Source organism: Anas platyrhynchos, chromosome 1, assembly GCF_047663525.1.
Source record: "Anas platyrhynchos isolate ZD024472 breed Pekin duck chromosome 1, IASCAAS_PekinDuck_T2T, whole genome shotgun sequence".
NCBI classification, from domain to species: Eukaryota; Metazoa; Chordata; class Aves; order Anseriformes; family Anatidae; genus Anas; species Anas platyrhynchos.
The window spans coordinates 109,318,524-109,346,071 of NC_092587.1; the positions used below are offsets into that span (position 1 = coordinate 109,318,524).

Consider the following 27,548-nt stretch of genomic DNA (forward strand, 5'->3'; position numbering starts at 1 on the left):
GAGGAAGAGAAAGCAATCCAGGGACTACAAAGACAGACAAAATTCATTTATTCCTCCCCCTTTATTGACTTTTCAAAGAAATCCACCACAGAACAATACTATCAGAGTTAGAACATATTAGTATGCTACTGCTGCTTAAAAAAAAAAAAAAAAAAGACTAGTGGAATGAAGACAATGTTAAATTCTGATATATCTATCGTATTCAGAGTCCTTATTATGGGACACTGGAAGTAGAGGGTAAATTCAGTGGTATTTTATGTGCCAACTAATGAAGACATTAATTGTAATAATGGAAACTCAAGAATTGATCTGTGTGTATGTCTTATTTAAGGCCAGTCTGCACTACATAGGTAGCAGTTTTCATTGTCATGCAGGAATGATTGGGCTCTCTCTACTCACTTAGGCTTCAGAGTACTCATGTTTTTAGGGTGCTGGATGGCTCAGGTTTTTTGAGATTATAAGATGGTTAAAGCTCAATTTATAAACATTGATTTAGAGCATGCTATGTTGAAATTTCACATTTTAACAGTAAGTTATCACCCTAATTCCATACCTTAACATATAAGAGCAAAAAGTCAAGTCTTTATACCACCTATGTTAAATTCACCTGTTACATTAAGAGGCATGATCTGGCTTAAGCACATACCACGTTAGATTATACCTAAAATAAGAGGTTTTAATCAACTATGTTGTGGCTTAAACACCGCTTTTCAGACATAATTCTACATTACTTCTGAATTTTTAACATACTTTAATACCTTAAAAATATACAAATTAAAATAAATTATTCTTATATATTTCTTTATATCAAAGAAGAATCTTCAAACTTTTACAAAAAACAGTCCAGAGGTAAATACGTGTCATATCCCACTAGTCAAGAATTTAAAGTAACTGACATTATTTCCAAGTAGTTCGCTTCTTTCAACATAGAGTTTATTGTCCCCTCTTCATTTATGACTTAGCTCACAGAAATAAGGCAGACCATTTTATTTCAGAAAAATGTCTCTCGACAAAGCGGACAGGTGGATTTGTTGCTGGATGTGAACCATTTGTACTGAAAGAGAAATATGAGTGCTTAATATATGAATGCAAATTGACTATCAAGAACATTGATTTATCACTAGTAATAAATGTTACTTGCCAATAAAGTTAAATATCAAAATATCCATTTTGCTTTAAAAAACAAACAAAAAAGAACAGTTAAAAATCCTTTCCCCTTGTGAATTTGCGCGTGTGTGTACACAAAGTACAAAAGTTTTATACTGAACAAACAAACGAGAGAAAAACAAAGAAATTCTTGTCTGGTCTAATTTTAGACAGAAGTAATGTTTTCAGAGCAGTATGAATTCCTCTATTGTATGGCAATACAGATGCCAACCTGTACCAGCATACTCAGTAACCACACACCCAGAGCCTATGATGACTTGGATATATTTAACTGTAAATTATCCAGATCAGCAGGATTTACTGAAAAGCATGCTGTGTAAATTAAATTTGAATATTTCTGTTCCCATATCTGAGCTGCTAACATCAATATGCTCTTGCTACACCCTACATAGATGTAATGGCTGAAGTCTTCGAACACAAAATAGTTATTATCTGTTTCGTGTAGAAACTCCTCTCACATTACATGCCTTTGCAGCTTAGTACAAAATCCATGCAAATTATTAGGAGTTCACTTAATCCCAGATAATCCAACAACAAAATGGGAAACTGATGGCATTTCACTAGAAGTACCTAGTTCAAATCATTAATGAATGAATCCTATTTAGAAGGATTTAGTGTAGGTACTTACCAAGCAAGCTGAATGGAACTTTTTCTTACATGTTCTGCAAGCTTTTTTGGGAAGAGAATAGTTGGAACCATGAATGACTGAAAAACAGATCATGCAATCTTCTACACCCTCAAAACGTTTATCCACATTATTTTTCCACAAAGATAAGCCTTCCATAATACTTCCATTCTAGCAGAGAAAAAACAGTTATTAATATACTATAGAATTCCTTCAGAGTATTCTTACTGTTATTCACAAGCACATAAACAAAGTCTCTTTACTTTACTTTTACTTTACTTTAAAATGTTAAATTATAGTAATTAATCAGTCAACTTATGTTCTACAGATAGTAATTTAGTCTTTAGAAATGCGAATAATTCTCACAACAAAAGGAATGCACTTCTAATTTCAATAATTTCATTCAACATTTTCTTTGTTTTGTTCTAGGCAAAAATGTGCAACTTAGCAACCACCAAACTTTTAGAATTTCACACACTGTGTTTCTTTTCCAAAGTATAGTTGGAATGGCATAGGATGAACACTGGCCTTATGAGATCTAGATTCTCATCTTTGGCTGTGGATTTATCAGGATTTACTAGGCAGGTAATTTTACCTACCTCTTTGTTTTAGCATCTGGAGAAAAGCAGATGATAAGAGTGATCAAATCTATAAAGTCACATTTGAAACCTGATGAGAGTCATTATATAAATCTAAACATTATATTACTAGGATTTTTTTTTTTTTTTTATCAGGACTAGGTTTTCAAAACTAGGGGCTTTCTCTAAACTCACTTGATGCGTTAGATACGTGCTTAACTGTAGCATCCAATTGCGCCATTGCTGAACAGCCACACCAACTCTCTTTCCACTCTCAACTGTTATGGACCCCAGTGGGTAATTTGTTGGAAGCTGTATTATTAGTTCAATAAATATATCATCAACTGAATAGGTAGCAATGACTTCCCGTGCAGCAGACCGAGCTTTCACCTATGAAAAAAATGCAAGTATTAAAAATCTCCACAACCAGAGAGATTTACACACCATTTCTAGCCTTACATTAAATAATTCTCTGAGAAAAGTGTTTTCCTGGTCTAAAAGAAAGTAGAAATTTTCTCGTATCTTGGCAATCTGAAATTACCAGCCATTTTTCCAATCTAGTGGCTGATTATATTTTTTAATGAACCAAACAATCTTGCATTTACTTCCTCTACTTTTCCAACATTCTTAAAACCCTTTTTTTCCAACTTATTCTAATATATACCAACTGACTATATATATGTAGATAGCAAGCTAAATTACAATCTCATCAGTCATGTAGAACAAAAATGCAATCATATAAAATACTGTCATACAGTCTTGCTCTGAGAATCAACATTTCTCTACAAATCTGCAAAAAAAATAAATAAAGAACAATAAGTTTCACTAACCGTCATGCCATTAAATAACTGTGTACTAGTTTGAACTGAAGATATTTCCTGTGAAGAAAGCACGCTGCTGACATACTTGCTTGTAAATTTATCTACAACACTGAAGACACGTTTCTCACAGCTATTCCACCAAAGCCTAACCATGGCTGGCAGGTCTTTCAAAGTTATATGATACACAGTACAAGCTAAGTGTGGAATTTGGGATGACAGGGCTCCTGTTCCTGTGAGAGAAATAAAAGGATGTTGCAATACTCTTAACACAGTCACAAATATTGCTTCTTTCACATCATACACACACACACAAAAAAAAAAGAAATATATATATACACACAACAATATGTGTGGTAATAGGAAATTCATTTACCTGCTCCTTCTAACTTTGTTACTATAACTGATTGTTTGATTCCACCTTTCTCTATGACTCCTGTTTCTTAGACTAACATCTCATAGCTGGAAATGCATCTTCTAATTTAGAGATGAACTCTAGGTGGACTACCAGAAGCCAAGAATAATTTTACTTTCTAGAAATTCCAAATTGCTCACTTCGGAGTGATGAAGCAGATGTTTGGAGCACATTTGAGGTTTGCAGTGTTCTATGGAAGTATATAAACAGACAAGCAACATCCTTCTCTCGGGAAGCTGTGTTAGTAATTCCCCAAACTACCCTATTTCTGCCTTTCTTACTGTCATCCAGATAAACAGTTCTGCAACACACGATGATATTCAAGCACAAAATTAAAAAATGAAAACTCAGTATCTTTGCAGGTACATAAAAAGGTATATGAACGTCTATAGGGGTACATAACATAGCATTTTCAATGAAGCATTTTCAATTTATTTTTTTAAACAGAAAAGCATATTTAAGCCTCAGCAGTATCAAAACTCTTTCAAATGCACAAACGCCATTCTTTACTAACCTTTAACGTCTAAATGAAGCTCTTCAGTAAAGAAGGTTTTTGTATCCTTATTCGGAACTTCTGATATTGGCCCAGAAAAGACAGGGTTTTCAGGCATAAGCCTGAACAAGTGATAAAGCAGTTTATTCAAGCTTTTTGTTCTTCTAAGGTATTGTGAATAGAGAACTCGTAGCTAATAGTGTTAAAAAAAAAAAAAAAAGAAAAAGCATAAAAAACAGATGAGACTTAAAAAATAGTTTTCTCTGCAAATAATACAAACACGTTTCTGTAGGGACGAAGAGCGATCCTGAGATTTGGAATTTGTGTTTAGAAGAGCGATTTAGCTCTCTGCAAACTTCTGAGCAACTAGAAATGCATACAATATAGCAAGTTGTTTGAAAATGGTAAAAAGAAACATCTATTAATGAATGTTAAATTTTTATCATCTCTAATACTGCCATCCCTAACTATAGCATACAGAAACCTAGATCTATTGATGTTTTCAGAATCCCACTAATTCCACAAAAAACGGAGGTAGGAAGATGCATAATTAAAAGAATAAAAAGGCTGAATGAAACCTCAAAGCTCAAACCATGCGAGCGTATTAAGAAATTCACTTTAAAGGAAAATGCTCTGAGTATATACCTGAGAAGAAGCCGCTTTGAAGAAAGTTAACGTTAACTTCCAAGTGAGGAGATATCCAAGAACAAGGCAGAACTCATCACTCAAGGGCTGAATAACTGCAAATTCTCCAACTGGAATGCATTCTAGGATGTTTTCTAGTAAGACCTCTTGAGTGGCAAGGACAGACATAAGAGCAGCTGGAGGCGATCTACAGAAAGACATCATCTGGCATTGTAAACTCAAAACTTCAGTAGAGCATTAACTGAATTTATATTCACAGCCTTCCTAGCAACCTTTTAGTAAAAGCATCTATGTAGAACATCTAAGGAGATTTTTTATTACAGAAAAATGTACTTTCAGATTGCCACACCAGTGGCAATTTTACCATTTTTTTTTTCCCAAAACAGACCGTTGGTCTCTTTACCTTTCAGAAGAAGAATATAAACTGAATGCTGATCCCAATCTGAAAATGTGAGTTTGGTCTATGGCTGAGCTGATTTAACCCATGTCAGGGAACGCTTCAATTTCTTCTTTGTCAAGCCACCAACAAAAGAGCAATTGAACAATGGATCTCCTAATCATTGAATGTGTTGGGTGTGGGTTTTAGCAATGCATTATAACATCTTTTGCAGCTCTATAGTAAAACATGCTATTAATTGCTGGGCTGAAGTTTTTTATTTGTTTTTGTTTAAATCAATTATTGTATTCCCTCCTCAGACTTTTGACTTTATCAGATTCAAGACATATAAAACACCCAGGTCAGTTTTGGAGGTCTTCACATTTAATTTAATTCATGGATAAATTTATCTAAAAGGAATAATCCAGGAAACTGAAGTTACTTGTGCAACTGGAAATATTCTCAATACAGCAGTCCCATATAAGAACTCTTGATATTGTACAATGGAACATATATGCTCCAGTTACTTTAGTAATTGTACCCAGAAAACTATTAAACTATTAAATATTAAAAATTTCCAGTTTTAGTACAAAGGCAGACTTAATCAAATTTATTTTCTATATTCAATATTTATACCCCTACTGTCATAACCATCTTATTTTTTTCTTTTAACATCTTCTGACAGACACTACTCTGCTGAAAATCAACTTTTCTAACAGACAGTAAAAACAGGGAAAATGATAGTAAAAAAAAAAAAAAAGAGAAAAAAATACACACAATGCTGATTCTTCCTCTTCATCACCATAGGATTTGAGATCTTCATCATCAAATTTAGGCAATTCAGGCATTAATCTACAGAAATACAGAAAATAAATTTAATTTTTACTATGTTCGTAGTATGTGAGCAATGTACAGTTCTTTGATTATTAATGTCAACGTTCCTGATAATCAATATAATCAGGGAAATACTTATCAACACCTTTTTGTAAAGTAAGGAATCTTTAAGAAATGTGTCACGCAAAGCTGGTTACAGATCAACAGCAGTCAAAGAGCTTGTAGCCCTGCTCAGCTCTTCTCCAAACCTTTTAACCATCCCCAGTCATGCTAAAATAAATTTCCCCATCTCAAAACAAAGCTATACTGAGGCATTAAGACGTAACAAGTACAATGGTTGCTTCTTATGCTCAAATCAGCTGCTCTGCAGTCTGCATTTTGAGAAGTCAAATGCAAGTTGTTTTTCAAATTCTGTAGTTTTTCCATATGAAAGATATCCAAAAAAAATCACAAGAATACCACACTTTTTTTTTCTTTCACTTTCTTACCTAAATTAGTGAAAATAAAATGGTCATACTGTTTAATGATACTGTGGTTACCAGAAACTTGTAATGTTTCAGTTTACATTTCAGGATTTATGAGCATTAAAATAGGTGCTAAAGAAATAGCATTCTAGTTACCACAGTGATATCTATGTAACTATGATACAGAAAATTGTATTTTCCTGTACTGCAGTAAAATTTCTCAGTATATATTTAATCTGCTTTTATAAATAAATTTAGCATTCATAGCTTTAGAGCCTATACTCTGATCCAGAACACAAGTTGCCCGGTTAAGCATTTTCTCCCATAATGACACATAACTTTAATAAACAAGTACATATTCTACAGTATATTGGGAAAAACAAAAACAAAAACCAAAAAAAAAAAAACAGGGGAAGGAGATGAGGAGAGCAAGAAATTTGTTGATTCTTACTTATACAACATGTGGTAGACAGAAATCTGTACAGGTCTAGCCCAGAACAGCAACAACGGACACAGTGTGTTTAACAGAGTCTGTAGTTTATCTGGCAGGTTTGTTTTCTGGCCTGCAACAAACTTCGCTGGCAATTTATGGTTTAACAACTGGTCCTTCGAGATGTAAGTTAGAGCTTCGCCCAAAGATGTTAATACAGAGTTCTGAAAAGAGCCTTCAGCTGCAGTTTTGGTTTCTCCTATTTAAAACAGAGACAGGTAAGCTGTGATGCAGAAGGTGCAGAGGATATCATAGACAAGCATAATTAGAAACAACTCACATCGTGTTTAGAAGAATTCATCTAATAAGAGCCAAAGAATATAATTCCTTCACCAATTAACATGTTTTCAGGAAAGTACTATTTTTTAATGAACTATGTTAAGATAATATTCCTAGAAATTGAAAAAAATGGCCCAGCAAGTTCTATTTCAGAACAGGCTGATATGTATCACTAACTAACAGCCTCCTTGCCAGTTACCATATACTCACCTGTGACTTTCACCAACAAAGGTAACAGCAAATTGTGAATTCCTTCAGAAAAGAATTCTTTCCATTCACTGATCAAGTTCACAGGAAGGTTTTCAGTAGTCTCAGGAGCTGCAGCTTCAATGTAAGCACTAAGGGCAGATGCCAGGTCACAACTGACACAAGCAAAAATCTGCACAAGTGGGATATGATAAAGCGAATGGTTTTCACATGTTGTCTAGGAGAAAAAAAAATAAGAGGAATATTTCTTAATCACAAATGTGCTTTGAAATGTTTTTTTTCGCATTCCCCATCTATATCCAAAAGTGTAATTTCACAGAAGACTAAGCTGCAAAAACTATTTTATAACTATTTCAAAAAAATAGGTTTGAAAACATAATCTGTACCTTAGTAAGACATGCTGAAATGAATTTCTAAGTCCCACCAATGTTTCAAATTCTAGATTGCTTCCCTTATGTGACCTTCCTTAGAATGACAGACAGAAACTGCCACCAAGTGGATTTGAATAGAAATGTATGCAACTGCAGACTATCTGTTACACTTGTAGAGCCAAGTGAGCCAAAACTGTACATGAAGAGATATCACTTTTCTCTCCCTGATGTCTGTATTTCCAAATTGTAAAAAGAAATTATCAATGCATTACTGGAAACTGGAAGTTATTGAAGTGATTATCAGGGGAATATTTTGTTTCTCCTAAAGCAGCTCCTTTTAATTTTTATAATTCACTCCCCCCTCCCCCCCCCCCCAAAAAAAAGAGGAGTATCATTAAATCTTAAAAATATTCATAAGCACTTGATCTATGCAAAAAAATTTTCATAAAAGTTCTTTCAGAAAAAAAAATAGGAAAATAAAATTTTGAGGCACATACTGCACAGGTAAGATTAATCTTGAGACCAAGAAAGGCCACATGAAAGTTTCCACACCCTGGTGGTATTTTCCACTGTCTTGCTGATTTGATTTTGGAAACAGAAGATCTGGCTGTCTTACAACCAGAGCCTTATTTCATCCTTCTCTATAGCAGCAAACCTCAAAGTAGAGATTTAGTATTGTTTGTGCTTTTAAACCACACAAGCTTTGCCAAAGCTCAATGAAAAAAAAAAAAGAGAGAATTTTAGAATTTTGCACTATTCTTTTTAAGAATCTCACTATCTCAAATATTTGCTAAACTGAGATGATTGTGTTCCTGCCACATCCAGGGAATAATCTAAAAAGTTAGCTGTATCAGTACTGAAAATGTGACATAGGCACACGTGGTATGTAAAGTATATATATTCTTAGTTCCATTTTGGGGTTTACATTAAGTTATCTTTGAAATGATCCTTACTTCAAAGTACTAGGAAATTAACAAACGCTAGCTGAAACGAAGGGCATAGAATCATAGAATGGTTTGGGTTGGAAGAGACCCTTTGGGATCACCTAGTTCCAACCCCCCTGCTATGGGCACAGACACCTTCCACTAGACCAGGTTGCCAGAAGTTACAACTGTTAAGACAATTGTCATTAAGACATCCCAATTTCCATTCGTCTTGGCAATCTTCATGCATCTTTGTTCAAACTTAACTGCTATATGTCATAGCTTCTATAACGTTTCACTGCATCATCTAGATATCCACCTTCCCATTTTGTATAGATATTCATACAAACAGATGAACTATTAACATACAGCTTTCAAAGTCTGAGGATAAAATGTTGATCAGAGAGCCCACAAAGATGATAAAAATGGAGTTATTTCCTAGCCTTTTTCTTTTTTTTTTTTTTTTTTTTTTTTTTTTTTTTTTGTAATTCCTCCTTCCTTCCCCCTTGCCCTAGCCAAAATTAGTCTAGAACCTTCAGAAGGCATTAGGGGATTGTGTTAAGAACTGCAATGCAATGGTTAGTAATAGTGTCTTTCATCTTACCTCTAACCAAGCCAGCATGGAGCACATGATAAAGTCCCATTCATTATCAGCCAAAGGAGCTGTGGAATACTTCAGCAACAAGGGAAGGTAACGGATCATCTCTATGTTGAAACCCAGCAACTGAGCACTTGTTTCTTTCAGATTGCTGAAATAAAAATACAGCTGAAGCTAACATATTGTCATGTTGTAACCACAAGTATTTATTTTCTTACCTTTGCTTCTCTTAGGACAAATTAATACCAGCCTCTCTGCCCTAGATGCTTTTGACACTATTTCAGAGCTAGGATCCCACCTTAGCTACCAATCCTAAATAAGTCAGCCAACAGGTACAAAACAGACTATCAGAGGTACTTGCTCATTTGCATGTTATATTAACAGATTCCTAAAACTGTAACACTTACATAAACTGTGAAAATTAGCAATTTTAACTTAATCAACGCAAAATAAAATAAAATACTTAAAATAAAAGCCCTCAGATGCCCCAGTACTGTATATTATTCTCAGACTGTGTTGCTTGGGTTTTTCTCACTTCACTCAAACAAACAAGCATAAGTGTAATTTTACTCCTTGTTGGAAGTTTAGCTTTCCAAGTTACAATTTCAGGTGCAAATTTTAAAACAAACAAACTAACTAACAAAAAACACTTCAGTTTGGTACCCAAGTTTTCTTTCTGCTATCTAAATAAGGAATCAGAATTTTGAACTGAATATCCAGCTGCACCTGCAAAGCTGGTTGGTTCTGCATGCTTTGGAAAACAGTTACCATCTAGATGCATAAACAAGCTCCTGGTTTCCCAGCCTTGATTACAGGTTTAATGTCAGACCAACTTTCTTACACCTATTTATCTTCATATAATTCCCTTCAATAAACTAACTAGATACTTAGAGACAGGTATATTAAACTGAGGGATGCAGTTCTACAAAGGCTTGAAAATATAATATTAAAGCAGCAGATGACAGTTTTAACTTGCAATTTGATTTTGAGTTAATGATCACCCTTTTTAAACTCTTTACAAATTGAAAAAAAAAAATTATCAAATGGTCTCAAAGTTGTACCCACCAGCTAAAGAGAAAGTTGTCTTCATTATCGTTTTTCCAAGACATTATGATTTTTAATATCCCAGGTAACAGATGATCGCAATCAATACTGCTGTCATTTAAGCAGGAATTCAAAATGGAAAGACACCCAAATGCTCCTATGACATAATAAAAACATCCTCAGTAGGTCTTAATTATCAGGGCAGGTAAATATTAGAATGTGTGTCAACTGATTGGTTTCTTTAATGGTAATATCATGACATAGTTTGGATAATAGCTAAGCTTTTTTCTTTCAACACTTAGCCCACAGATGCCCTTGTTAAATCAAAACTACTACATCCAACCCAAACTAAAAAAAAAATAAAAAAAATCAAGCCACTAAACCAAAAACTCCTATAAGAGTCATATATGGTTTACACAATTAAAAAGGAAAAATACCTGGTAATATTTAAATTTAATTGTGCTATTAAAAATGTAGTATCCCAAACAATCATTTGGACAGATGATTAAGTAAATGTAAATGCAAGGTGTGAATTGCAATACTGTTGCAAGAGTGACAGCTTTTACTTTCACACTGAAATACTACTGTTGCGTTAGCATTGTTTTCCGTTTTTAAGGAAAACCGCATGCACCCAGATTTCTTGGAGAACAAGAATGTTTCTTACAGGCACAATAACATGGAACTGAGTTAAAGTACCACATATGCATAGCAAGAAACCACACACTTCACTTAAGCAGCAATGATTTACAAGAAATTTACCAGCACTTTCCTGATCTGAAAAAAAACTAAACCTTGAATGGTGAGCCCACATCCTACGTCACACTTAATGGGAAAAATTGCGTATATATTGTCTGTTCAGGAACCCCTAGGAAAATGAGAAGCAGCAGAAAGGAAAATGCAGACCAGAGTTACAAACAAGAATACTCTACAAAGAACAGAGTAGCAAGGGAGCAGTGAGGATTCTTCTTCCTATTTTCTGTTTAAAGTTTCAAGGCCCCATTTGGTTGGTTCACTGGCTCATTCATAGAGCCAGGACAGCTTAACAAACTAAGTCTGAAGAACAAGTGCTAGGGAAACTGATTTAAGAATCAAGATTCCTCTCAATTGCTGCATGAAACTAATGCTGAAAAATTTTCACATTCTGAGGACGTTCACTTGAAAGAGCTCATCTGAAAACGTGGGGACACTGCCAAGGGACAGATGTCAACAGTTTAAAACAACCATAGTTTATTCAATTTAAGTATGGTTCTGTTAAGAAAACAAGCAAATTTTCAGGTTTTTATAAGACTTATGAAGTATGTTCATGAAACCATGAAAGCAGTACTGAGAGAAGATAAGGTGTGCATGGTTTTGTTTAACTGCATAATAAGAATGTAGAAGGACTTTGTATAATTATTTCCAAAGACTGCGCTTGAAAAGCAGTGAGTTTGTGAAAATTAGCATTTTTTCTAAGGGACATTCAAAGCAATGTTGTAACATGTTTCAATCACTTCATTAAGTAATTTTTCAAAAGCTGTTAAAAGTGCATGCACAAGAGCTCTGACTGAGCATACTGTATTATCCCATGCACTGGATGAACTGTTCAAAAACTATACAAGAACTTCGAAAGAGTTTGGACGCTGAAGTGTCTAAAATCAATCACAACACTACCAGTAGACAGCAGAAATAATATGCATGCTATGTAAAGCCTAAATAATTGAAAACTTTGATATTTACAAATATGTCTAAATCAGATAGACTGATATTGCTAAAAGTATTTTGATACTGCCTCACTTCTTCTTTGATCTATCTTTTAAGTTCTAATTTTGGACCAGACAGCATAGCTTGTACTTCCTTAGTAAGACAGAAAACCACTATGACAAACAGTCTAAAAGAAATATGCAAAATGAAAAGACATTTCATTCTAGTAAAATTCGTACAATCATAATTAATGCATCTTAGCTAAAAGCAAACATTATTACAAAGTGACATTCTTAAATTCTAATGAAGTGGGCTAAGGTAGAAAACATACTGACCATCAGTACTGGAGAGCTCTGTCTGTGCACATGTCATAAGTTTGGCCACGCAGTGGAAGACCAGTTCTTTCTTTTCTTCCTCCGTTAAAAAGGTTGATAAGCATTGAAGTGTATGTAATCTGCCCTCTGTTAATGGCAGAAACCTATTCATGCAAACAGAATATCAAAAATAAACATACCCAAAAGTTTAACTAGAAAACAAAATGTTAACTGGCTCATAATGAACACAGAACCATCTAATATTCTGTGATGCAACTAACCCCATACATTACAGTGTTTCACTTTTACATAACACATACATACACTACCAAATTTTCGGTCTTCAGATGTCATTCATTAGAATCAGTATCATTTATCATCATCAATATTTGCAATATAAACTTTGCATAAAAGGTCATAGGCAACAGCATTTAGATACCCTTCGCTTGTCTTAAAAAGATGTTTCATCTCACAGGATACCCCACTTTCTGCACGAATCAGTTTGGCCATGGTTAAGGACCAGAGTCTTCCATGTTCCTCTGACCTTCAAAAGAAGAAAGACCCTGTTTAATAACTGCAGGTGAACAGTGTTTCACAACAAAACTGTTTTATGAAGCATGAATCAACATACAAAAGGAAATATGGTAGCACTTTATACAAGGCAAAATACAAAGACATAAATTGTATTTCAATTCAGGGTTGTATTTCAATTGAGGTTTTACTTGCTCTTACATACCTATCAAATATTGTTTGCTGAAGGTCAGCTGTATTACTAAGTGTACTGAACTTCTGATATGTGATATGCATTTCTTCTAACATATGAAGATATTCCAGAAGCAGGTAAGGAGGATTCTCCAATTCTTCAATCCATTGTAACGAATACAACAGCTCTGCAACTAATTAAACAGCAAAAATAACTACTGAATATACTCAGTGAATATGCAAGAAGTTTCAGATTTTTTTTTGTTATGTTTTGTTTTAATATATTTTTAATGCATTAAGAAGATGACATTTACACACAAGAGCATGAACTGGGTATCTGCAATTGCACCATAAAATACAAAGAAAAAGTTACAATAATCTATTCTAGAAGTTCAGGAAATTTTAAACCCTAAATCCTCTCTTCTTATTTTTTTTAATATACATTTCTTGCAGACAAGGCAATCAAGATCTAAATTTAAAAAAAAAAAATTACTTAATCTGATGCTAAGAGCTAGCGTAGAGTTTTTTTTTTCTTTTCCATCAGCTTACAAAGACCTCCACTGACCAACTACACTGTTCTTCACAGTGAGACTTCTGGAGGTAGAATTTTTAATTGGAAGATACTTGCTCTATTCTGAGCATTCTCAAATAAAAAGAAATGAAATTCCACCTTGTTGAATTAAGAAAAATTGCTGCCTCAAAATATCTTTATGTTACAGCTAAATACTCACGGCTGTTATTTGACAGCATGGACACAGTTCCTGTTGCTCATTCATTTCAATGCACCATACATGCTTTAGCAGCGAACAACTTTGAAGTTCACTGTAAATTTAAGCTTCTTTAAAATTGAAGTTCTGTTGAGACAGCATGTATGTAACAGCAAAAGGCCCTAAAAGTATAAGCGCTACACAAACTCATACTTTAAAAGGAGAACTAAAGAAAAAAAAACAACACATAAATGGAACAAGAATGATTTCTGATAGTTATATGCCAAAATTTACCTATTCATTTCTAATTATCAGTCAATGTAGATTTAGAACTAGTATGAAATCAAAAATTCTTTAAGTTTTATCACTGTAACTTACTTATATTGTCAGTTTTCTTTCTTTCTGCATCATCATTTCCATGGACCATACCATTTTCCAATACAAGCATCACCATTTTACTTAATAAGGCTGAAGTACACAGATGCCCTGGAAGTTTAGTTGTGCCAGATAGTTTAACACAGGATCCCAAATGCTCACAATTCATACTCAGCCTTCCTTCCAAAAGAGGTTTGTGCATCCACTGTAATACGTACATAAAAAGCGTATGAACAAATAATTGCCATTTTAACAATACATAGAAGTAGTAGTTAAAATTCAGAATTATTAAAAATAACCATGAAAGATACAAATTAACACCAAAAGCATAATGGTGAGGATCACCCGCTCCAGTATATAAAGAAAATAAATGCACAGCAGTAACTTAAAACTGCATTGTTGCTTCAGAAATAAATGTGTACCTTTAGAACTCTATACAATATTACAAAAAGTAGTAGGGTTACTGAAGATCGGCAGTTAGACAGGAAATTATTTTTCTCCCAATCTATTCATGTCAGCATTTTGTTTACACTCAGCATATCATGTTCTTCTGCAGATATTAGTGTCTTGCAAAAAAAGAATCACACAGAACAATTAACTTAAAGATAGAACATCTTCCTGGGGTACATTCTGTCGGACAAGATTTCTGAGTTGTAAAGCAAGTTGCTGGTATTCCACAAAGAAAAGGATAATTTCACATTGAAATGATTTTCTCCAGTAGTGGGAGAAACGGGCCCATACGAATACAGATTTTGTCCTCCAGCATGGGTAGAGGCTGAAAAGAAACACTCAACAGACACATGTATAATCATAACTGCAGTGCTATGTCAGGGACAGAGACTTGGAAACAGGTAAGACTGACTACTGTGTGAAAGTCAATTATCACTTCCGTACCTCAGCAGAAAGAGACTCGCGCAATTTCACCCACTCAGTTCTGTTGGGTGTAACATGCTCAACGTAAGCTCCCACCAGACATCCCGACTGTCCGTCAGCTTCCAGAAGCATAGACAGCAAGTCACTAACTGCAGAGATCAAAACCTGAAGGCTGAGAAAAAGGGAAAACAAGTTTGGCACTATGCAGTAAAATCCTGCTCCTTTATATCATATACAACGCTATTGACATGCTGTTTTGGAGAACAATGTATTACAAAATGGATGTGTACATTACAATTACCTTTTAACATCCAAAGTAGAAGATTGAATTTGATTCTTGATCCACAGTGCAGATTTAAGCAAGAAGCTGCTGCTCTGTTTCTGCGTACTCTGAAGTTGATGGACAAGTGACTTTACACCAGACATCCAAGTGTGTTTTAACTTACATACAAGTAAATCTATTATAGAAAAAAAAATTAAAAAAATTATATCCTACAGCAACAATCACAAGTCTAAAGGTACTAGAGCAAGAAGAGAATTCTCTTTTCTATACAATTACGTATGATAACTGTCATACAGGCAAATATGTAGGTTTCCAGTTGTGCAACAATTTTCAACCCATGGTGGTCAGAAATACAATTTTTTTTTTTCAAATTACCTGTTAAGTGTGTAGCATCCTGCCTCTGAGCACACAGTTGGAAGATGGTAAGCAGCAAGTCTTCTGAGGATGGCATCAGTAAACACCCTTTCACTGAGCTGAAAAAGCTTGAGGCTACATCGCAGATGAAAGACACTGAAGGTTCAGTATTTCCAGCTTCTGAAAGGTCTCTAGCTTTAGACAGAGCTGCTTGAAGTTTATCAATAATCCTTTCAACGTAAGTTTCACCAATCAAAGATTCTATTGGAGATTGGAAAAGGATAATGTGCTTGTGACAAACATAATCACTCAAAGACATCATGTTAATATGCACGTATTTCTTTTTTATTTACTAATATTGAATATAAAAATCAAGCAACAAAGTAGTTTCAGTCTAAAGTATGCCTAAACTCTCGTTCTTATTCAACAGCCATTTCAGATCACATAGCCAAAGGTCCAAATAACCAAATACCCTTTCTCTAAATCAACTTAAACAAAAGGCAAGTCAATAGAGCAAATACAGAGTGATACCTCTATCCCTTTCATGTATTTCTAATTTCTGGCAATCCATTTTAACAAGCAAACCAATGCACACATGGGTCTATAACCACCAATTTTTATATTCTATTTTTGAAGGTAAATTTTAGATAGTATCGTTTAAAAGCCAGTATTATTTTACAGCACATCAGCTAATAAATCCATCTATTGAAGTTCTCCTCAATTTTTCAAACTTGCAAATCTGAATCTGTTCTTTATACATTGACTTTTGTTTGCCTACAGAGACAAAAAAAATAATGTGATGATCATGATGCACATGCCGCTTATGAAACTAAACTAGGCATGATTTTTGGCTCAGGTTAAAAAAAAATAGAAGGAGGAATAGATGTTGCAAATTAAGTACTCTGGAAGATCTCAAGTTCCTTCTGATGTTCTGCAAAACAGAAGTGCAGTATTTACATTTCATGAAGTCCAAAGAATAAATATGCTTACCATTTTTAAAGTGTTGTGACAACACCAAGCTCAGGATGGTCCACCTTTCTGAAGAGGCTGATTGTGTTGAGGCTGGTATGGGTTTTAAACCCAGGTGACACAGATCATCTGCCAGCATTACAAGTCTTTCTCCAAGCGTATCTCCTTTCAGCCAGTCAGAGACTAAGGAAAGTTTTGTTGTACTTGAACATGCCTGAATCACAGGAAAGTCATTCTAATAATCTTTTGAGGTTATTAACATCTATTACTAAGCATAGGATTAATATCCAAGCATCAGAAATAATAAATGAAACCTAAAAAAGCTGAGTGGGAATCATATCACATCACAAAAAGTTTTGTCTCTAGGTCTGTGATGATTCCTTCCCCCCCCAAAATAGTGACGGATACGTAATCTGCCACTATTTTATGGCTTTCTAAAAAATATACATGAGCATACATACCCATTTTCAAAGCTAAGACACACTGATAGTCAAGGGAGAATGATGATTAGATGATTAATACAGATGATTTAGATGATATAGATGATATAACCCCAGACTTAAATGGGGTTAAAACAACACAATGAAACTATTATTACATGATTTTATCATTACTTTAAGAAAAAAAAAGATCAGTTTAACCCATATAAGCAAAGCTAAAGCCAGGGAAATACTCAAAACCATGCAAAACAATAAAGAAGAGGTACCTTCTGAATTATCTGAAGAAAAATAATCCATTTCAGATCCATCTGGAAGGAAAACAGAATTGCATAAAATTTAACAGAAATTCTTTGCTGAATTGGAAGCATTTAATATTTTTATTTTTGTTTGCTTGTTTTACAACTTCATTTTCTGCAGAAGATAAGTACGAGTTACTAAGTTGCAGAAACTTACTGAATCACAGAATGGTTGGGGTTGGAAAGGACCTTAAAGTCCATCTAAATCCAACCCCCTTGCCACGGGCAGGTGCACCTCCCACTAGAATGATTAGTTGATTAGTTATTTTGCCTCTCAAGTCTCTCTCCACCACATAGACCAATAAAGGACTGTATTTAAGAGAAAGGTTGCTGACAACTGATATAAAAGCACGCTGTATAAAGAAGCAGATAAGAATAGAGAATTTGATGTTATTTGTATATTTGTAAATATATATATAAAGACAAATATCTCGTAAGTTTTCACTCCAACACTGTAATGTCAACCCTTTTCTAAATCTACCTTCATTAGGCTGAACTTATCCAAATTCACGTAGAATAACTTCCATTCCACATCCCCAAAATAAAACGATTAATCAATCACAGTCCACAACAATAGAAACTTCTATAAAATCTAGTAAAAAAATATATACAATACCTTTGTTAAGTCATCAAGAATGACTTTCCTTTCATCATTACTGCTGCAACAATTAAGCACACTGTACAGAATATCAACCAGAAACTGTGTGTCTTTCCTCCAGTCTTCTTTCAGCCAAGTTATTAAATTCATATATAGAAATTGTACAGATGGATTTTCATGATGAACTTTCGTTTTTTCATGGGATTCAGCAGGAGTAGAGCTTGTGTCATTTCCCTGCTCTAAAAGTACTTGAAAAACTCTGTCTGAAGAAAAAGAACTCAGTAGGGCAGAAAGGAATTTCAAATGCTGCTCTGACTTATGCTCATTGACATACACAATACTCAGTTCAGAAAGGTTACAGACTAAATTTTCTAGAGGTTCTTTCCTTAGAACTGAACTTTGCCGTAGGTAAGCCTGAATTTCAGAGTCACTATTCTTTCTCACTTCTGTGAGCTTTCCATTCTCTGTGTTCCTTTCAGATTCATCCTCATCTTTAAATTTGATTTTTACAGATTTTCTGTTGTTTGATTTCGTAGCAGTCTTTGGATTCTGAAGAACTTCTAGCATACAAGATATGGCAAACAATGGTTTCTCATCAGCATCCAACTTATCAACATGAAGCACATACAATTTTAAAAGACGGTCCCAAAAATTTGACAACAGTTTCTGGAAAACTTCTTCTGTACCATCATCACTGGAGACTTCAGCTTTAGCTTCCCAGGAGCTTAGTGTTTCTGCTATTTGATAAAATAATGGTCCATTTTGTAACCTAGGCTCCTGAAGTACAGCATCTATGATAGGAATTAGCTACAAAGGCAAAAAAATAAAGAACATCAATCCAACTATATAAGCATTATGTTCTTTATAATCCCAGGAAATACTAAAATTTTGAAAGACTTTCTGGAACCAGTGCCAAAAGCCTCAGAAATAATCATGCTTATGTACATAATAAATGGGATGCTCAATTTTTTGCCTTTTCCCATGTAATTTAAACTGTGTAGAGGTATGGCTGATTTTATAGCAAGGAAAACATTGAACAACTTCAGCGTTATTTTTTTCCATTACATCCAGTGAGGCTTTCAACAGAGAAGTAAGTCCTCACAGAAATGTATGTTTACCTTTCCTTAACTTTGTTTTATTAAATGTATACACAACAATATTTTAATGAATACCTGGTCATTTATTAGCATTTGATGAATTTGTCTTTGGTCATCTTCTTCATCTACTTTCTGTAGCACGGCAAAGCGCAGACATTCCATAAATGCAGATATAATTGCTGAACTTTCTGAAGGACTGGCTATTGCTCGCTCACTCGACAACCTGTTGAAAGGTAACATTGGTTGGGGGAAGACACTCAGTTATCTGTGCTTCTGAGTAGCCCAGTACCTGTGCACTTCAATGCATAAGGTAACCTTGAGTATGTTGCTTTTATCCAGACAACACCAATATGAAAATACATGTTCGAAGAGTTAAAAACAGTAAGTCCAGGCATGTCATATAAACTATATTAGGATAACTTTTTCATTTTGTTTTAGCATTCAGTGCAGGAAGGGAACTATTTAACTTGAGGAAACTTACCCAGTCAGGTTTACTGTCTACTGTTTCAGCTATTTGTCAAAACTCATCTGCAATTTTCTATATGCTCTTCAAAACCAGTCCTGACATAACTACTTTCTCCAAGAACTTTGTTAATGACCACTGCAAAAATTAAGAACTGAATTTTGTTTAAATAAGTTGTATTTTAGTCTTTCAGAAAATGATGTATATATTTATGCATATATAATGCATAAATATTTAATATTTAAATTGTATTTGATAGGCAGTTGGTTTTCACATTTTAAAGGCAAAACACGACAGCAGTTCAAATCTTTTAAAATTTGTATCATGAGAATTCAAGTTCCTGCATACAGTAAATTTCACAACGACCACGCTGATCCTCACTAAACTCTGTAATAAAAAGTGAGACCTCTGCACTGGTGAGAGGTGCCTGGTAACTCGAAAGTCACTCAACTTTAAATTCATTTTCCATTTTAAAGGTTATGGAATAAACATTCTTATCTTTCCTTGTCAAAGTTTTATGTTTTTGGCAAGGAACAAAAAAAAAATAAATAATAAAAAAAAAAAGGTTGAAAAGGTTGAAAAGGTTGAAGGTTTAAGATGACAGGGACAGCCACAAAGGACTGACTCTAGCTTTGGATAAAAATATTTTGAAACTACAGTTTTCAAATATCATAATGAAAAGAGTTTTTTCCACAAAAATAAATGATGCGTGCATATTTAGTCAATATCAAATGATTGACTATCAAGATACGTCAATATCCTTGACATACCAAGTCAAAGGATATAAATGCTTAAAAGATTAGTTCTGTTTCCAAACATGAAAGAGACCGACAATAAACAAATAAATACAGTTTGTGGTTCATACCCTTGAATTATAGAGCTGAAAAAAGTTCTGAAATATTCCAGCTTTGGTTCTGTGATGCCAGGAGGTACCTTGCTAATGAATGGCAAAAGATTTGGGTAGATAACAGTAGCAAGGCCTCGTCCACCTTCTCGAAGTACTGTCCATAGCTTTGGAAGAACTCCCTTTTTGGCATTTACATGACTCCAACAGTCCTGTGGAAAGAAACATAGTTGTTGTAAATTAAATGAGAGTACATTGACTTAGAAGAACTCCCTACCTAGACATTTAAACTACCTCCCTAAACTGTAGCTGAAGAAAGTTATTGTACAATTTCAATTGACTTTCAAGTATTCAAGGAATACAGGTATTTTTAAAAATTACGTTCTCCCTATTTCAGCTTGTGAATATTAAGAAGTTAATGCAATAAAACTGTTCCAGTATTGTTTAAAATCAGTGAAATTTTCTTAGCAAACTGCAATCGGAGACTTCTCTTTAATCATACTGTATTTAAGAATGCTTTACAAAAATCATTATTATAAACGCTTCTGTATCCAGTTCTCAGTTCTTGTAATTGAGCATAAGCAATGATTTCAAAATCCTAACTTCAGAAGCATCATTAACTTCAAAACTTCCAAAATAATGGCTACAAAAATACTTCAGCATTTTCCTCCCATACTCCAAAGATTTTTGTCATCTGATCTATCATCGTACAAGATACCTATATTTATTACAAACCCAATAAACAAAGATTTGTTTTTCCACAAATTGTTACAGTTTATACAAGCAGTTACAAAGTATCTGCAACATTAAACTCTCAAAACATATCTGTCTCTGAGGAACGCTGCTTGTCCTGCTATGAAATTAAATAAACCTGGTATTTTACTTTAAAAAGTTATGGAACCAAACACCAAATTAGAACAGGAAACAAAACAAAACAAAAAGGGGGGGACTCAAGATCATTTTTGTAACCTTTAGCCAAAAAAAAAAAAAAAAAAAAAAAAAAAAAAGGTTTTAACAATTTTTAATCCAAGGGATTAAGGGTAATTTAATTATATTTATAAAACCATCTATGCTGGATACAATAGGAAATATTATGAAAATCAAACAAACAAACAAAAAAACAATATAGGTAAGTTACACTGATTCTCTAAGGAGGAGGAAGGAGTGTGTCCCATTGATAAATTCATGCTAATAACTAAGAAGAAAACACAGTCAAACTGTTCTTATTCTTCCTTCACAAAGAATTCTGATGCTCACTCAAAAGTTAAGAGTGACATTCCAATAAAACACCTGCCCCTCGGGTTTATTATATTACCTCAACAGTGGCAATAACATAAAGTACAGCTTCCCAAAGAGCAGGACACACCACTGCATCACTGTCGTCAATGCTGAGAAGAACAGCAGGACAAACTCTTGGTGCTTCACCTTTCACCAGCTCAGGCAAGTATTGGCAGAAGGCAGAAGCCAGCTCAAAGAAAGCTGAACGAACCTGACAGGCCAGAAAAAAATAAAAATGTTAGGGAAACGACAAGACATTGCTACTACGCATAGATTTATAACATTCCTTTTAAAGTTAGAGTAACTTACAACAGGCAGCCTCATATTTTAGCACATCAGCAAAGGTTTGAATATTAATGAAAATAAATAAAATACTTGATAAGCCTGTTTAAAATTTTAAATTAATTTGTTTGGTGATAAAACACATTAAACATTTCATTTTATAACATATGTCAGGAAAGATACGTTTTGCCAAAAGTACCTTAAAACATTTTAATAAATAACTACCAGAATAAATTCAGCACTCTATGTAGCTATTGGTCTTGGCAGCAAGATAAAACAGTTAAAAAACTGAAAATCTAAAAGCATGACGACCACATGCAGTGGTCATTATTTTTTTTCTTCTATGTGAATTTGAAAGGACTGCAGACTGCTAAGAAGATGATTGTGACACTGAAATAACAGATTAGCCTATTAGACAAATTTTAGACAACGTTGTCTACTTAAGACCTAGAAATCTGAAGACTATTTGAAACATAAACCAGCAGACTACACAGATCATTGTTGGAGAACAGAAGGGATTAGTACCTGCTTAGATTCAATGCATTATCTTCAACTAAAATCCAACAAAATAAATAATTAAAACAATAATAATAAAAATAATTAAAACCTGTGGTGTGCTATGTTTGCCATATTTCCAAAATTTGTTTTGAGACAGAAGTGACATTAATTTTTCCTCCAATGACTGCATCTCTTTCTTTGGCAGCATGCTAAGTAACTTTTTTAAAGCTAACAATGAACAGGTCAAAATCCGGAAAAATTTGGCTTCTCTTTCTTCCTCTGGTACAGTTCTAAGAAAAATAAAACAAAAGCAAATTTTAAATTAATCAACAGGCTTTCCATAGGTTCTAAGGGTACCAAATTACTTTATAAAGTGTTAGAAAGTGTTTCAAGTCATCCTGTCTTCCAGCTATTCATAAATACTGTTTCTAAAAGATATTAAAACAGAATTGGATGACTGATAACTATAAATGCTTTTGTGAACGTTAAGTCCCACAGAAAGTTACTGGGATCTGGACTCACGTAATTATTCTGTCTTTTGAAACAGAACTAAATCCACTGCCCCAGGAACGAACCCAATACAGACCAAGACCTAAACCACACACATTAAAGCAGGCTAACATACTGGGGATCGCTGAGTGTATCAGGTGTTTCCTTTAGAAGGTGATCTTGAAGAACCTGGAGGGGAGAAAAAAATATATATAAATATACACGCATACATTCATGTGAATAATATAGTCTATAAGTTATTCAGAAACAGCTCTACATTCAGAACCCAAGTCTCTTAAACATATTTTAGATATGCTACTGAGAAAGGACACAGTTTAATGGACCCCTGTTAAACACAGTAGCTGTGGTACTGCACTGGTTGAATCAAAACTTCATAATTTTGTAACTTTGTAAGTTGCAGTCCCGTGGTGACATGCTTCTGGCAAAAAGAAGCCAAACTGAGACAAAACAGAATGGTTATGTTTGCATATGATGGGTCAGCAATGCAAAATTTCACCTTTTTTAATTCAGTTTCACATATGATTGGCAGAAGAGCATTAACCCTGGTAAGGACATCGCTTGTAGAGGTTTTCTGAAACAGTGTTCATCACTCTTTAATCACCTACTATTGCAGATAAACAGCTCTTGCATCATTATTACATCTGTCTGCAACATTATCTAATGACCAAGCATCATCACATGGAAACAAAAAATTACCTTACTGAAATTTAACCATGAATAGGTGGGGGCAGGATGAGTTTTAAACCTCTATTAAAAGTTGATATATACTCACACAAAGCTTTAAAGACATACTAACTTACATTAAGAATTTCATCTTTACAGAATGCTAAGGCTTCGGGTTGTTTGCTTGAAGGAAAAGCTTTTTCAAAAGCTACTTTTGCAGCAGAAGCAGCAGGGGAGTAAGTGTCACACTGAGCAATCAGCCAGTATCCCATGATACTTTTTAAGTAAGGTGCCAAGTGTTTTTTCACTTTAAGAATCAGTTGCTCAAAAGACTGCTGAGTTGCTTCTCGAACACGGCGATCGTGATCCTGTTAAAGCAAAAAGAAATGTATTTTTGATGCCAAGCACTTCAAGGCAGAAATGACAAAAAAAGCTGTCTCTCAGTTCAGCCATTTTTGCAATGAATCAAGCTATGCAGTTTGAAAATATGCGAGTATCCCTACATAAAGGGAACAGTCCTAGCTTAGCACCAACATATTCCCAATATATTGCTGTTGTGGTTTAACCTGGCCGGCAGCTAAACACCACACAGCCATTTCTCCCCTCCCTCTCTGGGATGGGGGAGAGAAACAGGAAAGTGAAGCCCGTGAGTTGAGATAGAGACAGTTTATTAAGACAGGAAAATAATAATAACAATAATAACAATAATGATGATAATAATTATGTGTACAAACAAGTGATGCACAATGCAATTGCTCACCACCCACTGACTGATGCCCAGCCTAACCCCAAGCAGCCACCCCCCCCACCCCAGCTAGCCACCCCTATATATTGTTTAGCATGACGTCAGATGGTATGGAATATCCCTTTGGCTAGTTTGGGTCAGCTGTTCTGGGTCTGCCCCTCCCAGGTCCTGCTGCACCCCCAGCCTGCCCATTGGCAGGACAGAGTGAGAAGCTGAAAAGTCCTTGGCTTGGTGTAAGCACTGCTCTGCAACAATTAAAACATCAGCGTGTTATCAGCACGCTTCTCATCCTAAGCCAAAACACAGCATTCTACCAGCTACTAGGAAGAAAATTAACTCTGTCCTAACTGAAACCAGGACAATTGCACATCCAGAACTGTAACCTTTTCCTGATATCCGTAACTACAGCTGCTATCTCCATTTTATATAAACATTTAACAGAAAGAAAAGCCAAAAAAAAAAAAAAAAAAAGGAAGAAAAAAACAGAAAGCCTTGAAGATGCTTTTTGGATTAAAAAAAGCATAAGCTTACATAAACTGTGCATCACTTATTTGCAGCTATCCATTATTTGTGTATGTATTTACAACATCATGAATTTCTAAGCTCTTGGCTCCCACAAGAAACATTAGGAATTGCTTTAATTTTCAGAATAGTGATGCATTTTGTTCACTACCTTGTTTAGAACAGTAGTCAGTCCAGATAGTTTGCAGATGTATTAAATATTGTATCAGAAAATTATGGATTAGCTGTCTACATATATATATATATTTAATAATAAGTCTGGCCAGCTATTAATCTTAGATCAAAAAAATATATAATTTTCTTAACAAAACAGCACATTCTCTTTATCTGTTCTGGTATCTACATAAAAGAACTTTTCAAGAGAATAAATATTTCGTAATCCTTTTAAGATGAAGGCCCAACAAACAGCAAATACAGCCCAGGCATCAACAGTTCACGGTTACACTGTATGTAAACATCTCAATAACAAAGCATGATACTTTTCTGCTTCTTCCTTTTTTTTTCTTCTTCTAGAATACGCCAGCAATTCCAACAAAGTTAGATATATCAGCAGGACCACATTACAGGTTTTCACAGGAAGTATCCAGAGAAGTTCTTAATTTAGATACTTTAGTACTTACTAGGGAGATTTTACAATAAATTCTTGGCCAGTACGGAAGAACACCTTTAACCACTTCGGCTTCTCTTTCTTTGCACATCGTCCCAAACTCCTGCATAGCCTAAAACCAAGATATCAACAGCATGATTTAAGAAGTGTCAGACATACACATTTTCTAGTTTACCAGCTTCTACTAGACACTGCCTGTTATTTTCCAAAATCAATTAATTTCTGGCAATTGGTTATCCATAGAGTTAATTTTATGAATGCTCTGTCAGCAGTGCCTGACAGACCTTTTAAGTCCTTCAAGGTACCTTCTGTACTGCAACTCTAGTAAATTTACTGGTACAAACATACAACTAGCTACCATGGTAGATTCCTTTGCCATACTTCAGAAAAAAGGAATGCTCTTCCAACACAGATACTTTTTTATGGGGGACAAAGAATACACCCACTTTTAATTTTGTTATGACATCTCTTTTAGAGAGTTTTCGCAACACCATTCGAAAATCAGCATCCACCAGGCTGTCTATTTCCTCTGCTCCTTGAACTGCAGGCACATATCCGAGATCACTCTGAGATGTTCCAAAGCCAATAAACCCAGGCACTGTTCCACGTTCTTTAGCGAGGAGCTCCGCAGCTCGGCCACTGCTAGAAGGCTGACAAAAAACAGGAACATACGTCAGTTATACATGTCAGTCACTTTATCTAATTTTGTGTGCATCAGACATTCAAAATAATGATTAGTGAATATATAATGTAAATCATTACGTAACGTAATTAACTACCTATTTAAAACAGTTTCCCAAAAAAGGCCATCCATACTTTAAAGATAGAAGTTTAACCTAGAAAATTAGTTTTCTCTGTAGAATCAGCATTCCATTTTTTTGTCGTGACTTTAACACACAAATACTTTATGAGAAGCTACTTTTGTTACTTTTTTGTTACTTTGAAGCTACTTAGTGTTATTGCATACTGCAATACAGCTCCCAAGTATGCTCAAGTTGTCACAGGGGACAATTACAACATGCTTCAAAGCATGATACAAAGCGAGCTGCAGTAGTAGTATGGGGGTGGTTGGAGCAGATGATCTTGGAGGTCTTTTCCAACCCTCATGATTCTGAAGGGCCACGAAGAATTCAGAGGAATGGAGCAAAAGGGTATGTGTGTAACACACACAGCATATTACAACCCATCATCATCACAGGGAGTGCTTTGAAATTCAACATTTAACACAGTTTGTCCCAGTTCAACAACTCCTTGCTCATCATACGAGTGGCCTCTTTGGAAGTCTGTCCTGGGACTGAACGACGCCTTACGGTTCTCTGTCATTCCTTACGCCCCAAACACCCACTAAATTCTCAGTGACGGCCACAGATCCGACATTTTTGTTAATTAACACCAACTTGCCGAAGCTCACCGCATGTTCCCACTTCCTCTAGGCACGTAAGCCACATTCCCAGCTGACTACGTGCCCTTTTTTTTTTCTTTTTTAACCCACTTTAACCGCGGGGGAAGCCCCAGCACCGAGGACGCCCCTCTCTCCCCCACTACGGAGCGGCTCCCCCAGGGCGGCTGCAGCCCCCCCGGGGGCCCGGCCCGGCCCGAGGGCACCCCTGAGGCCGGGTCCCGCCCCCGGTGCCGCCATGTCGCGGCGCTCACCCGCAGGTTGCCCTTGGTGCGCTGCTTGTTCTTGCCCCCCATGATGGCGCCGGCGCTTCCGTCGGCGCGGGGCGGGGAGCGGCGCCGCGTCACGGGCGGGGCGGGACTGCCTGAGGTACCGGCGGATATCGCACACGGGGGTGTTGAGACCGGGACAAAAACAATAACACAGCACGATGCTGAACGCAGCGGGGTACTCTTTATTATGCTGGAGGGCACCTCCAGGGAGCCCCCCCCCCCCCATGAGCAGATAGAGGTAGTGGGGACACGGCAGCATCCCTCACCCATACACACGCTCACCTACAAAAAAGTCTCGTGCCTCACTTAGAGAAGGCGTCCTACCGCATCCTATTTGCATGAATGAGGTGCTCCTGTTTCATTTTTATATAAAACGTATTAACCTCATCACTTAATATAGAAAGAACAATAAAAGATTGTTATCAAAGTCTTCATATAGTGTATGTAAAC

General features: G+C 35.3%; 1 protein-coding gene across 1 annotated transcript; it reads right to left on the minus strand.

The window, feature by feature from the left end:
- Positions 1-42: 42 nt before the first annotated feature.
- Positions 43-27,225, minus strand: LTN1 (listerin E3 ubiquitin protein ligase 1). The gene is made up of 30 exons (XM_027449246.3): positions 27,081-27,225; positions 25,874-26,077; positions 25,441-25,539; positions 23,691-23,921; positions 23,006-23,058; positions 22,490-22,670; positions 21,638-21,811; positions 20,344-20,534; positions 19,091-19,238; positions 17,937-18,725; positions 17,291-17,332; positions 16,606-16,798; positions 15,637-15,876; positions 15,280-15,436; positions 15,000-15,150; positions 14,109-14,310; positions 13,058-13,217; positions 12,761-12,865; positions 12,343-12,485; positions 10,349-10,484; positions 9,290-9,434; positions 7,395-7,608; positions 6,867-7,104; positions 5,895-5,969; positions 4,742-4,928; positions 4,118-4,289; positions 3,201-3,421; positions 2,566-2,760; positions 1,796-1,963; positions 43-1,054 (listed from the first exon to the last, which is right to left on the minus strand). The coding sequence occupies exons 1-30, from the start codon at positions 27,120-27,122 to the stop codon at positions 992-994; spliced, it is 5,319 nt and encodes a 1,772-aa protein (XP_027305047.2). The 5' UTR covers positions 27,123-27,225; the 3' UTR covers positions 43-991.
- Between the last annotated feature and the right edge of the window lie 323 nt (positions 27,226-27,548).